Raw genomic sequence first — 16,266 nt, 5'->3', positions numbered from 1 at the left:
GTTTTTTCATATGGGGCAAGGATCGAGAGATAAAGAGGCTCAAAGTCAGAAGATTTCACTGAACCAAGGCAAATCTCCAGGCAGCTTCTTCGCCAGCGCATGCAAATGATCAAGCACGTGGCGTGCTGATTTTAAGGTCGATTTTAGAGAAACATAAAGACTCACGAAATACAAACTTGGTATGCATCCTTTCATCTCCATGTTCTCTATCCATTGAAACAAAAATCAAGGTAATTGGATGAGTATTGAACCACATGTGGAGCTCCAAAGTCACACCTTCGCAAAGTTAAAACTGTGCATCCGGCCAAGCTAAAAGCTGTGTCACGCGTACGGGTCAGATTTCAGTGGTGCCCCGCGAAGTTCCAAAGCGTTTTTCTTGAGTTGTAAGTGTTCTCCCTTCAAGCTACTAACACCAATTTGGTTCTATCACATGTCATCTTTGTATTAAGCATAGGTTTGTGCCCAAGGATACTCCATAGCATGAGTTATATATGTTGGAAGTTGGTGTCTTGCCCTAAGGTATGCAAACTCCATGTGAGCAATACAAGTTCGCGTATACGGATACATACACCAGCATTGTTTTCAATTGTCAAAACTGATTCTGTATATACTCATAGAAAAGCAAAAGCTTACTCCATATGGCCATGCAAACCATGCAAAAATAAAAGAGAAAAGGAAGTTTACTACAAATATACAAACTTGTTCACTAAGTTGGGAAGAGAAGCAATAAGCTACAGCAACCTCCACCATACTATCCAATACACCACACATATATAAGTTGAAACTTCATCACAACACATACACGGGGATAATTTTATTTTTGACATTCTTTCAGTTTCATACATCATTCTCATCACACTCTCACTCTCACCACACTCCAACTCCCTCTCTAACCAACTCCATAACCGTTTCCATAACCTTCAATATTCCCTCTTCATCATCTTCATCAACCATAACAACCTCCCTCAACAAACTTCTTCGAGCAACCACCATCACCTACATCCACCATCGACCATCGCCATAACAACAACTTCATCTCTCTCATTTACTCTTCGCCTTGATCTTCATAACAGAATCAAGCCCAACAACTCTCACAAACCTTCATCCACATCTTCAACACTTCAAGGAACTTCGTCACCATCATCTTACTACAAGTTCCAAGAACCATTGCATACTGAGTTTATTTCTCAGTGGAAGACTTATACTGCAAGAGGCCATTGTTGGCACCAGCATCATCTTCAAAGAACAAAGAGAGCAATCGGACTCCTCTTCAAATCTTGATCAATATTTTCCAAGTAAGTGATTCTTTCCATGGCATTAGAAGCATGTATAGGCCTGGAACCCGTCATCAGGGATTGGGTTAGGACAACTAGAACCACCATGTTTTCAAATGTTTGTTGCATTTTGTATGGAGATTGATATGATTCTTGGAACGAAAATCTTGCTGGTTGAATGTGTTGGTTGCGTATATGATTTTTTACTTGGCATGAGGAGTGTTTTAGTGTAATAATCTTTCGTTTTCATGGAGGTAATAGATGTTAGGGTTCAAAGTGTGAGCTTCGGTTTGTAATATAGAAGAGGAATTAAAGAAAACTGAGTGCAGATTCGGATTCAGGGGAGAATTTTGAGTCGGAAGGTGGTGGCTTTTTAAGTTTCCGGGCATTTTAATTTTTTCGACGGAGGTTGTGCCGGAGAAGACGACCGGAACAGTAGGTTCCGGCGTCTGTTAATTGTTCTACCGGAGCTGAGGTGGCGCGACCCTATTGGTCCCTAGGATCTGATTTTTATTTCTTTTTGTCCTTATTATAATCATTGGGAACTGAGGTGTTAACATCTTAGTGGCTGGGAGTCTATTTCGTCTGTTAGTGAATTAATGAGAATGTGACCCATTGATATTCATCACATGCTATTTTCATGTTACATTGTTAATTGAAATAATAAAATCCTATGCTGTATTAATGTAATTCACATGAGCCAGCCACCTTACTGTTTGTAATAGAAACGAAAACGGAAAGAAATAAAAATGTGACGTAAGTCACGTAACATGCATGCTGATTGAAAATGGAAATATAAAATGAAATAAAATAACATGTTGATATTAGATTTGAAATGAGATGAAAGCTGGGCCGAGAATTTTAATTTGGGCTTTGGCACTTTCGTTTTCCACACCTCCCTCAGTCAGGCCCAATGCGCCTTCAGTAAAAACACATCTCATTGCTAATTGCTAGTTCACCCCCAGTTCTAGGCAGATTTATATTTTGTTTTCAATATTGTTTCTCCCATAACTTTTGACTCATTGACCAGTTTTCCTTCAAATAAAAAATGAATAAAAATATGTTTTAGATATTTAAATGTGTGTAAATAATTTTAGTATTTTTTATAGATTTTCAGAATTTAGTTTACTATTTTTAATAAATCATTTGCTTCGGTATATTCATGTTTCCTTTGGTTTTGATAGGTTTTGCAAATTAATTTGGTTAAATGCCTTAGGAATAGAATTTAATTGCCATTTTTTGCATGGATACTGTAGACTAATACATGATAATGTGTAAAAAAAATGAAAGTCCGATTCCATGTTTTGGTTATGTTTTCATTAGGTTTTCTATACACAATTTATGTGCGTTTCTAAACGGATAACCATGTGAATTTGACCTATAATTTGCTTTGCATTTATGCAATAGCCTTAGATCCTTTTTTCACATATAATTAGGGATGTTTAGAGGTCCTAAGACCTGGAGTTGATTTTTTCAAGTCATGTTTTCTTATTTTACTTGATTTTTCTTTTTCACTTGTAAATAACTCACCTTTGGTTAACGATCGCACCATAATTTGTCCGAATGGCCTATAATTTTGTGTGAAACTTCTTGACTTGTTTTGTGATTGCTTAGACACCTTTTAGAGGTCATTAGCTACTGACTTCCATCATTTGATTGCATTCTTCTAACTTCACTCCTAATTTGAATTCTATTAACTAGTTTTGACCTAGTTTTGTATAGTTTTGTTAGAACCTTGTTTGTTTCAAGTTAATTGACTAACATAGATTGGTATAAGGTCTTGGACCTATAAATGAACTAATTGCTACTGACTTTAAGCTTTGTTCATGTTTTCATTTGCTTTTTGTTTCGGTTAATTGATGTTTGTTCACTAATTGTTAAGTAGCGATTCAAGCGATACTTTGGTAACTCTTTGTGAATATTTTCGTATAGTGCCATATGGCTTTTGTGTTTGATTTAGGACACTTATTTCCTTGGTTTGCTACTGCCCTAGGGCTCTCTTCTCATCTTGTTGGAGTTGTAACTCCATTCTTGTGCCACGTTCCCTTAGACTCATCCTTCTTTGTTAAGAGGAATTGAGATAGGTTAGGATAGTTATCCTTGACCTTAGGGCCATTAGACTTAGATTAGAATAACTTAGATTAGAGAATAGGTTAGTTCCCTTTGTTCATTCTTTTTCTTTTCAACTTTAAAACATTAATAAATAAAGATACGAATCACATTAAGAAAGTGATAGAGAAATGAGTGGGATTCATTCCCTAATCTGTTTCTCAATTACTTAGTGGCATAGAAATGAGTGGGATCCATTCCCTAATCTGTTTCTCGGTCACTATTTAATGGGAGAGAAATGAGTGGGATTCATTCCCTAATCTGTTTCTCAAACATTAATTAATGGGAGAGAAGTGAGTGGGATTCATTCCCTAATCTGCTTCTCGATCATTACATAATGGGATAGAAGTGAGTGGGATTCATTCCCTAATCTGCTTCTCGATCATTATACATTTTATGTGATTCTAATCGCAAATAAATTCCCCTTAAAAAAACACTCAACCAAAAACACTTAAAACGCTTAATAAAGGCTCGAATTAAAACAAAGTGACGAAGTGGTGCGAAACCTTGTATTGGGTTTTGTTCATCATGTAGTTACATAAAAAACACAAACCCAAGTTCATTCTTTTGCCTTGTTAGGCGCTTAAGAACAAGTTAAGTCCTTTCCAAAACTAGGCGTATAAGTCTCCAAAGGTCGAGCATCGTGGATTGTGACCTTAACCGCTGTTCAACTAAAAAACACAAAACAAATGGAAACTATGGAGCCGAACTACGGTCGCTCTGATTCCTTGTAAGGGATACGTAGGCATTGGGTCGCGGGGCCTAAGCGAGCACACTTGTAAATAATTCCTTCTTTTCCCCGTATTTCTTTTGCATTCATTCGCATTTAGGTTTAGACATTAGATACACCCTTTAGATAGAAACAAGCATAGGTGGATACCATCGAGTACGATGGGCGTGAGGGGTGCTAGCACCTTCCCCTTGCGTAACCGACTCCCGTGCCCTGTTCTCTGGTCGAAAGACCTTGTCCTTGTTTCGAGTTAGGTTTTCTGATATTCCTTTCCCGCGATGGGATAAATATATTAGTGGCGACTCTGATTCCATTTTTCGCGGTAGCGACACCTCCATATAGAAATATGCAATGATTTCCTATTCAATGCATCTGCTACAATATTCACTTTTCCATGATGGTAGTTCAAACTAGAATCATAATCTCTCAAGAATTCCAACCATTTTCGTTTGCCTCATATTCAACTCTCTTTGATCAAACAAATAATGCCTCCAAAGTTTCAAAACAAACACAACGGCGGCCAACTCTAAATCATGTGTCGAATAATTCCTCTCATGAACTTTAAGTTGCCTTGAAGCATAAGCTACCACTTGCCCTTTTTGCATCAAAACGCCTCCCAAACCCAACAATGAAGCATCATAATACACCACAAACGGTTCCAACGAATCCTTCAAAATCAAAATAGGAGCAGAAGTCAACCTTCTCTTAAGCTCTTGAAAATTCGATTCACATTGCGAAGTCCACATAAAAGCTTGTCCTTTCCTAGTCAACAACGTCAACGGCAAAGATAACTTAGAAAATCCCTCAATGAACTTCCTATAATAACCAGCCAAACCAAGAAAACTTCTAATCTCAGAAACAGACTTAGGAGCTTCCCATTGAGATATAGCTTCAATCTTCGACGGGTCAACAGAAATACCTCCGCTAGAGATCACATGGCCAAGAAAACTCACTTCCTTTAACCAAAATTCACACTTCGAAAGCTTAGAAAACAACCTCTTCTCTTTCAACACCGACAACACAATTCTCGAATGCTCAGCATGATCATCTTCACTCTTAGGATCAAAACATCCTTAAAACATTACCTCATTAGGAAATTCCTTCTTCTTACTTGATAAAATAAGTGCAAATCTATAACCATACACTTAGACAAATGAACCTCTTCTCAACAACTCCTCAATTCGACTCTTCAACCTCTCCTTAGTCACTTTACAAAATACCAAATTAGCAAGAGAAGTTTATCTCGTCCAATACGATCTCATTTTCTATCAACAATAGATTAAGGGTGATCAAGTCCTCAATTTGTCAATAGACAATCGAAAATCATAATGAAACATAAACCATCATTACTAAACCATAATAGTGTTCCTTCAGAACTCACACTCGAAATTACTTAACACACCAAGATCCAAAATCCTCTTAAGATTACAATTACTTTCTTCAACTCCAAACAATTTATACCAAAATTCTCATCAACTTGCTCTGACAAAATGAACTAAATAAAATCAATTCCCAAAATCTCTACCAAAGATACTCAACAGACAATTCAAACACACATAAGAAGTTGAAACAAAACTCATAGCAAGCGTATCAATAACCATACTTCCACGCATATCAGATAACACAAGATTCAACCTCTTAGCACAATCCAAAGAAATAAATGAATACGTTGCACCACTATCAATAATAAAGCACGTACCTCAGATTAGCTTATCCTTAGTAGTGGTCTTAGCACCAGACAACGCAAGTACTCTCCCACTCACTTGTTCCTTCTTCGGTTTGTCACACTTGGTACTAATGTGACCTTGCTCTCCATAATTAGCAGCTATGTGGCCTGGCCTGCCACACTTGAAACAAGTAGCAACCTCTTTCTTACACTCAGCAGCACGATGACCTTCAACACCATATCTGAAACACTTAAGTGGAGTAGGATTCGCTCCCCCACTTAGCTTCTTGCCAAAACCAGCTTGTTCCCTCTTGACATCATAAGGTCTCCCACTGGATTGTCCTCCTCCTCGTTTCAACTTTAGAAACTCCACTTCTTTCGTCCCACGCACGTCTTCTGGAAAATAGTTTTCCAAAAATGCATCACGAAAAAGAGTCCAAGTGACTTCAATACCTTCTCTTTCAAATCTCTGCACAGTATTACTCCACCAATCGTCAGCTCCTTTCGTCAGCATGTGAGTACCCAACTGCACCTTCTGTACATCCGTACAAATCATGATTTGAAAAATCTTTTCCATTTCTCTCATCCATGCATGTGCTTTGTCCGGTCCATACTTTCCTTCAAAAGTCGGCAGATTGCACCTTAGGAAGTCTCCAAAAGCACAGAACTCATCCTTCCCTCCATAACCGGAATTCTCTTGCGGCACTTGTCCAATCGCACCAGTCCACCTCATCACCGCCTCAACATTAATGCTAACATTCCTTCCTGCAGCCATTATCCTAAGACATCCAACGACCAACAAACAACAGTATCGATTGTGTCAGATACACAAATCCAATACAAAAGGATAGGAAAACATAAATGACCTGGCCAACTGACCGACCGTGCTCTGATACCACTATGTAACACCCCCAATTCTATACTAAACAAATAAGGCATATATTTGCATAAATCAGAGTAAAGAAAGCATGCATCTCACGAGGGCATTACACATATTGCAAAATAGAACAAATATTTTATCTTTAAACATGCAATGGTCATTTCCAAATAACACGGGAATTTAAAACAACATGCAAACCACAGCGGAATAATCATCTCATCAAATAAATGGCAAAATAGGATGATTCCCATACATCATCCACCATGTCTCAACATCTTGGCTCAAGGCCACACATTAACCAGAATAACATATTCAAATACGAATACAATATGAGTAAACAAATATCTCATAACATCGAGTCATAAAAACATAAAACCCAACTTCCATGTGTTACATATGACCAGAGCACAAGTGACTACTTAGTCACGACACCCTACTAGAGATCTAAATCTCGACGCTAATCCTCCTTCGAAGCATCACTATCCATGAAACCTGCACGTTACCAACAAAGGATAACATTCAAACAGAAGGGTGGGAATTCAACTTCTTATAGAAAACATAATAATGTGAAATGTAAAATACAATAAGAATACATTTCAAGAATTCATCACTCTCCCCATAAACATGCATCATATGCAATTAATCAAGATTCACATGTTCATGTCATACAACATAGCTCATTCAATTCTAAGTGATCAAACATGATTCACATATTCACATATATATACATATATCATTAATACATATAAGTTCACATATGTATCACATGTGCTCCAAATCACATATATCACATTCATAACACAACAACAATTCATATAAAATGAGTCACCAAATTCACTTATCACATCTTATACACACATAACAATCACATAATTGCATACATTCAAACATCACATAACACCAATGTGACTCAATGCAAGACATGTGACTCTATGCATGTGGTACCCAATGTGAATCCAATGTTTCATCGCTTTCTGATTCAATGTTTAGAATCCAAGCCACGCTCCCGATCCGGACAAGATCAAAGCCAACACGCCTATTTCCAATTAAGGATCACGTCTGCTACGCCTGTTTCCATTCAAGGATCAACGTCTCTTACCATGTGAACCCAAGTTTCACCGCTTCCACCATAAAGCCGACCATGCTATGAATGTATGTACAATTACCAACAATTTATGCAATTAAGATTATCTCATCAATCTTAACTTACCGCATACCACAATAATCCAACTCTATGAATTATCCGCCAATTGTACACAACATTCACAACACAATTAACAATTACAACAAGGCATAACAACCATCATATATCCAATCACAATCATCATGCATATATTACCACACATCTTACCTATAGTTGTTATTCATTACATACCAAAACGTAACACACATAAAAGCATTTACAAGTATACAATCCACATCTCAATACATACACCTTTAAATGATCATTATCAACAAGACACATTCAAATAGTACATATAAATGTATATTTATATTCATTATAACATATCATGGATATCACATCACTTAACACATATATGAATATTAACCACAAGTCTTATTTCATAATACACACATAAGTAATCACATGTTATCCATATATTAATATCCAATTTAAACTATTCCACATCAACTAGCATTTAGAATTCAATCACATAAATCGCGGTTATCATATCACATAATACATCCATGAACATTGATCATGCACAATTCATCCATAACATACACATATAGGTAAATGTTATTCTCAATTATCATCATAATTTATAAAACAAGTGTCAATCCATTCTATCCTATCATATAGACAATCTCATTAGCTTCCCAACGCTTCGAACGGCGCATAAAACGGAGTTACGGATCAAAAGTTATGGCCTTTCAAAGTTTGGAAAAAATTCTGTAAAACAGGGTTCGCGGCTCGAACAAAGTTCGCGGCGCGAACTGAGTGAATCAAATAATCCCCAAGTTTCTGCCAAGCAGTTCGCGGCTCGAACAATAGTTCGCGGCGCGAACTGGCGATTTCAGAAAATCCCAAATCTCAGAAAACAGCATGTGAATTTCATCCCAAAACCCTTAAACTCAACCCAAATCAAACTGAAAACACCAACCATCATGAACAACAATAGAATATATGTTATAACCACAAATATAGCACACATTTATGGATCTTCTAACATCATAACATCATCAAACATCAATTAAAACACAGTTCAAATCATAAGTTCATGCATTTGTTCATAAACCCTAACTTTTCTATGTTTCCATGAAATTGCAAAGATGAAGAGATAATCACAACAACACACATTACCCAATCATATAATCTATAAGAACTTGGATTCAAACCCTTACCTCTAACTCTTAAATCCACCCTCTTCAAGAAATCTACAATTTCCTTCTTCTTCTCTTCTATGTTCTTTCTCCTCTATTCTCTTCTTTCTCTTCCTTTCCCCCAAATTGTGTTATCTCTAAAACCCTAGTTTTCCTCTTCTTACTATCTTTCTCTTAATGGGCTTAGTTATGTTATTACCCATCCATCCAATTATTAATTAGGCCCAGTACATAGTATACTACTAATATCCTAATTATATCATAAAACACAAATATGCATATTAGTAGATATTTCAATTAATTAGTAATACCACATAATAATTAAATAAACAAATAATTAATAAAACACACAAATAAGCTAATAAATAAAATATCTAATAAAATCGGGTTGTTACACTATGATGAAGCACGTTATGAACACACGCTTGAACTTGAAACAGCGCAGACCATGAGAGATGGAGGCTTGAATCGTTGTCCAACGTGATTGGAATGATGGATTTCACGTTGGTGATTCCAAAAGCAGTGTGGAATTTGGGTTGTTGGGTTGTTGTTTCAGATGTTGGGGCTGTCATGGCTGCAGGTAAGGGATAGTTTGGGTGGTGCGGAAGAGTTTGAATGGTGGCTAGAAATGAAGGCTGATCGAAAAACTAGCTCTGATACCATATAGGAAAATATTTCGATGATCTTTATTGATTATCAACATGTAATATATACAGGAATTAAAAATGTATAATAGAAAAACTACTTATGTCTAATTATGCCTAATGAATGTAAATATTCTTTGACTATTATCTCATAAGTGTATAATATTTGTTCCAAATATAGTGTATGCTGTCATGTTCTGTCAGTAGGAGAAGCTACAAGCCAATTGGGGAAGACCATATCGCATATACCAAAAGCTCCCTCACAAAGTGTACAAATTGCAAGAGCTCGAAGGATCGCTCCTACCCCGGACTTAGAATGTGCTCCATCTTCAATATCACCATAGTTAAAGTTATTGTAATTTTCATGTAAACATTGTGCATGTGTAATTCTTGACTCTCTTTTGTCTCGTTTAGTCGGGAACCCCCCTTTTTGAAACATTTTGCCTGCTGGACTTCAATAAATTACACTAACAATTACACTTCTTTTACTCTTGATATTACTTTAATCTAATGACTATTAAATGACCACTTAGTGATTCAGATGATTCTTATTAAAGATAGTTCATTCCATTTTCGTAATAAATAAAAACATGTTTCTTTTTAATATTTTTTAAAAGGGTTAAATATGTTTTTGGTCCCTACAAAATTATCAATTTTAAGATTTAATCCTTATACAAAAAGTCATGTTTTAGTCCCTACAAAATTAGTTATGCACGTAGTTTTAGTCCATGTAGAATGACTAAAACGTCATGCAAAACCAATTTTATAAGGACTAAAACATGACTTTTTTTATAGGGACTGAAAGTCAAAATTTGAGATATTTATAAGGACCAAAAACATATTTAACCCTTTCTTAAAAAAACATAAAGATTTTTCAATATTTCTAAAAAATTCATTATACATAATAAAAAATAATTTCATCTTATTTTTAAATAATCTCGTTTTTTCTGTAAACTAAATTTTATTCTATTCAGGTAAAGTAAATAATGAATCATAACTCAAATTTTTTTTTGAAATTATGATTCTTATTTTAAAACAAAATAATTTTTTTCAAATTATTTAAATTAAATTGAATTATATTAATTTAAAGTAAATAATAAAACAAAATTTACTTGAAGTGAAGAAGTCTAAATTCATCCGATAATAAATAAATACGTGATTCTTTTTAATATTTTATTTATAAAATATGATTTTTAAAAATTATTATTAATAAATGTGGTTTTTAATAAGACTAAATTCTTTTCTCTCAATTTTATACAAAATTTTCTATTTTTTAATTTTTTTTTTAAATCAAATAATATTTTATTGACTTAAATCAAATAAAATTGTTGTTCTATAAATAACAAAAATACACTTTTATTAGCTTTATTATTATTATTATTATTATTATTATCTCACTTTTCACTTTTCATTTTCACTTTTTATAACTTTATTATTATTATTATTTCTAATAAATTATTAATCAAAATATTCTAATAATTTTTTAATAAAAGATTATTATGATAATTTTAAATGATTGTTAATTTACATTTAAAATAATATTTAATTTTTAAAAATTAACTTTAATAATTGAAAATTAATAACGAAGAAATAATAATTTGAAATAATTTTTATTTTAAGATACAATATTTTTATGAAAATAATAATAATTTTAGTTTATAATTAAATTATTTCAATTATAATGAATTAAAAAATATACTTAAAAAGGTGTGTTATTGAATAAAATACAAAAATGTGGGCCACTTATCATTAACTTTAACTTATATGATTCAAAATATTATTATATTAATATATGTCATTAATTAAGTTTATACAATTAAAATAATATTTGCACCATTAAAAATTAAAAAAAAATTGTTATTGATGTCTTTTCACAAATATATGTTATCAATGTAAATAGGAGAAATATATATATATATATATATATATATATATATATATATATATATATATATATATATATTATATATATATTATATATATATATATATATATATATATTATATATATATTATATATATAATATATATATATATATATATATATATATATATATATATATATATATATATATATATATATATATATATATATATATATATATATATATATCAAGGAAAAAGTATATTACTTACTCAATCGTACAATACTACTATTATTATAGTCAAATTCTATTAGAATTAAATTTTATTGATTCAAATATTTTTGTAAATGATACCTAAACAAAAATAATATTTGTATACGGAAAAAAATTTATTATTGATCTAAATATTTTTATATATGAAAAATGGTATTTATGACCCAAAAAAATTTATTCAAAAAAAGGTATACGGAAAAAAAAACTACAATTGATCTAAATATTTTCATATACGAAAATTTACCACTGACTCAGATACTTTTGTAAGCGATACCTAAACATAAAAAATATTTGTATAGGGTAAAAATCTATTAATGATCAAAATATTTTTATATTAGAAAAATGGTATTTGTGATCCAAAAAAAATTGATTCAAAAATTGTATACGGGAAAAAAATATATTATTGACTTAAATATTTCTATATACAAAAATTTACTAATGATCCAAATATCTTTTTAAATAACACTTAAACATTATTAATTTAAATATTTTATATACGAAAGATGATATTTATGATCCAAAAATAATATACAGAAAAACAATTTTATTTATTTAAATATTTTGTATACAAAAAAATCTATTATTGATTTAAATTTTTTTCTTTCTTAATCTTCTATTTAAAATAAATATATAATGTAAACAAATACGCGTACCAAATCAGAACTTGTGCGTATGCACGGATTTGTTACTAGTTAACAGTTGAGATTTGGTATAAAAATTTTAGACTTATATTGGATGTAAACGGAATTTGAATATATATATATATATATATATATATATATATATATATATATATATATATATATATATATATATATATATATATATATATATATATATATATATATATATATATATATATATACTAAAAACTTAATTAAAATAAATTTGATAACTACAAATATTTTATATTTAATATTAATAGTTTTGGTGAGAAGTAATTGAACTTAAAACATGTAAAAAACATAAAAGTGGAAAATAGCACATTTATGGTTATTAAATGTCAAAAATTATTTTAACCTTTAATAATATAAGTAAAATATTATACTTTTCTGAAAAAAAATTCAATAAAGATGTGTAATGTGATGAAAGTCAACATAAATTTGTTAAAAAGTTTTGAAATGTTAAATTATTGAACAAGTTGAAGAAAAAAAATCTCTATTTTAATATTGTGTACTACTATTTCTTCTTTTATTTTAACAGCATATAAACTTTTGAACATAAAATAAAAAATTAATTTAATTCTAAAAAATATGTATATTTTTCTCAAGTCATAATTTTTAATTTTACTTCTCAAACAAACCAGAAGACAAATTTTTACAATTGTACATGTGGATTCATTGTTTTAGTTATCAAAAAAATCATCTTCAAACCATATATAACTATTTATCAATAGTAAATTTTTAAAAACTAAACAAACCAAAATAATGTACTTACCTCTCACAATATTCATTATTATCAAACTTTATATACTTTATTTATGAGAGAAAAAGATGTACTTTTTAGTTGGGTTACACTTTTGAAATAATGTATTTTATTTTATAAAGTTATTTACCTCGTGAAAATCACAGATTTTTGTACCTAATTATTAAGTTAATTATATGAAGCATATGATATTTTATTAAATTTTAAAACTATTTGATATTCGATCATAATATTTTTTAAGATATATATATATATATATATATATATATATATATATATATATATATATATATATATATATATATATATATATATATATATATATATATATATATATATATATATATATATATATATATATATATATATATATATATATATATATATATATATATATATATGAGGAGGGTTATATTGACTCCAAGAGTAAGTGTTTAACACTTACTCCAAATCATAACCATTGATTTTCATTAATCTAACGGTTTTAATTAATCATTTAATCTAATTATTTTAGGAAATATTTTTTTATATAAAACTTTAATTAAAACCGTTGGATTACTGATAATCAATGGTTATGATTTGGAGTAAGTGTTGAACACTTACTCTTGGAGTCAATATAACCCTCCTCTATATATATATATATATATATATATATATATATATATATATATATATATATATATATATATATATATATATATATATATATATATATATATATATATATATATATATATATATATATGAGAATGACATATTTATATGAGAATGAATCTGAACCATTGGATTTTAAAATAAATGGTGGAGATTATGGGTGAATCTTTTTTTCTCTCTCCTACCTCATTTATTTCAAAATGTAGGAGAGAGAAAAAAAGATTCACCCATAATCTCCACCATTTATTTTAAAATTCAATTGTTCAGATTCATTCTCACATTCTCATATAAATGTGTTATTCTCATATGATATGCCATATATATATATATATATATATATATATATATATATATATATATATATATATATATATATATATATATATATATATATATATATATATATATCAACTATTAAAATATACATAAATAAATTCTTAACTTGTTTGAAACTTTGTATTTTTTTTTTTAAATGAGATCATATCAAAATAGACGAAGATGATACAAAACGATTGGGGGATAACCCCCAAAACTCTATCAAGAGACAATAAACCTATAGAATGGCAAACCGAACCAATTTTTTATAAAATCTGCTTGAATAGAAGTCGGAATGATAGAGTAGTAAGTAATATCAGTTAAACTAAGGCCTAAGTTAACAAAAGCATCAGTACAACTGTTGTCTTCCCTATACATGTGAGAGCCTAAAAAGTTCCAATTAGATTAATTCAAGATCATCAAGATAATATAATTCAACAATTAGATTAATTTAATTTAATTTATAAAAAAAAAATTAAAGGTGTTTTTTTAATATCGGATTTTATTAATTATATCTTTTTGAAATCAAACATAAATAATATTTTTAAATAAATATGCTCTTTCTCACATCATCAATCTCCTATATAAACCATTCTCTAGTGCATCATTGGTAATATAAACAAAAAATATTTCATCTTATTGCATATCAAACTAAGATTTTCATCACCATGGCAACTAGATGCTTATGCTTAGCAACAATAATGCTTACTGCAAGCATTTTAGTGTTAGGAATTTCTGCTCAAATTGAATGTGGTGGTAACCTAGTTGGCCTTGAAACGCAATGTTTGCCTTTCATTAAAAAGGAGGGGAAAACAGTTCCACCATCAGCAGCTTGTTGTGCAGCATTAAAAGGTGCTGATATCTCATGTTATTGTAAATATCTGGGTCCTATTGAGAGTCAGATCAGCATTGAAAAAGTTTTGTATGTGGCAAAATATTGTCAAGCTAAAAATATTCCTACGGACAAGTGTGGAAGTAAGTTACCATCTTTTTATTACCTATCTAACAAAAATTATTTTTTTATGAAAAATAATAATAATTTTCATTTACATTTCTACTCTTTCAGGTTTTATTATTCCTCATCCTCCTCCTTCATCTAAGGCTTGAAGACTGAAAGTGATGCTCATGAATAAAATAAAATAGACTTGTGATGCGTCTTTTTAGTTATTATTTTATGTTTTCCCTTCCTTTTATTTGTATTTACAAGAGATCAATTACATGATCCCATTATGATGAATATAAAAAGTGCATCATACATGTATTAATTCTATTTTAAAGCTCGTTTGACCCAACTTTTTTAAGTCTTAAAAATTACTTTAAAGTTAAAGTTAAAACTAAGAGCTTTTAAAATAAAGTTAAAGTTGTTTGGTTATGATTATTTTTTAAACTTTAAAATTAGTTTTAATTTAAAAGTTGTTTCAAATTTAGTAATTTAACACCTCTGATAACTCTTTACTACATATCTTTATAACAAAATTCACCATTATATTAAAAATTATTATGATATAGATCATGTATATAGAATTTAACATCAATCGGAGATCGTTAGATATGTGTACGAGATGCATAAAAACTAACATCTTATAAAACTTCAACAAAACCGTTAATATTGATCATTCTCTTTAACATATCAAATGATTTCCGATTGATGTTAAATTTTATAGACATGATATATATGATGTTAGATTTCAATCCAACGGTAAATTTTGTTATATGGATATGCAGTAAAAAGTTATCGGAGATGACATTTTACTAAGAAATTAATAATATTATTATTGAAAATCCTAGTATTATTATTAAAAAAGAATAATTAAAATATAACTCTAGATGTTATGAACCATAGAAAAATTTGAAAAAAACTTACCGTCTATTGTACTAGTGCCATTTTTTTTAAAGAAAAGTGTTTTCAACGGAATTCGAACCGCGACCACATGTTTTAAGCTCCAAAAAAGTTGGTTTCAACTCCTTTTTTACAAGCTCCTTTTATTCTATTTTTTGTCTTTAAAAAAAAGCTACTTTTTTCATAAGAGCTTTATAAAAAATGTGTTTGGCCCTCCACCTCCTTATAAGGAGAAGAAAAGTAGATAAAAATTTGGGCCAAACAGTC

The 16,266-nt window shown here is 30.3% G+C and overlaps 1 protein-coding gene across 1 annotated transcript; it reads left to right on the top strand.

Moving 5' to 3' along the window:
• The first annotated feature begins 14,793 nt into the window (after positions 1-14,793).
• Positions 14,794-15,429, top strand: LOC131615912 (putative lipid-transfer protein DIR1). Its single transcript, XM_058887102.1, has 2 exons — positions 14,794-15,134; positions 15,226-15,429. The coding sequence occupies exons 1-2, from the start codon at positions 14,828-14,830 to the stop codon at positions 15,264-15,266; spliced, it is 348 nt and encodes a 115-aa protein (XP_058743085.1). The 5' UTR covers positions 14,794-14,827; the 3' UTR covers positions 15,267-15,429.
• The last annotated feature ends 837 nt before the right edge of the window (positions 15,430-16,266 follow it).

This window comes from Vicia villosa, linkage group LG1 (assembly GCF_029867415.1).
Source record: "Vicia villosa cultivar HV-30 ecotype Madison, WI linkage group LG1, Vvil1.0, whole genome shotgun sequence".
NCBI classification, from domain to species: Eukaryota; Viridiplantae; Streptophyta; class Magnoliopsida; order Fabales; family Fabaceae; genus Vicia; species Vicia villosa.
Note: the sequence above shows the minus strand (reverse complement) of the source record. Positions and strands in the feature narration are given on the sequence as shown.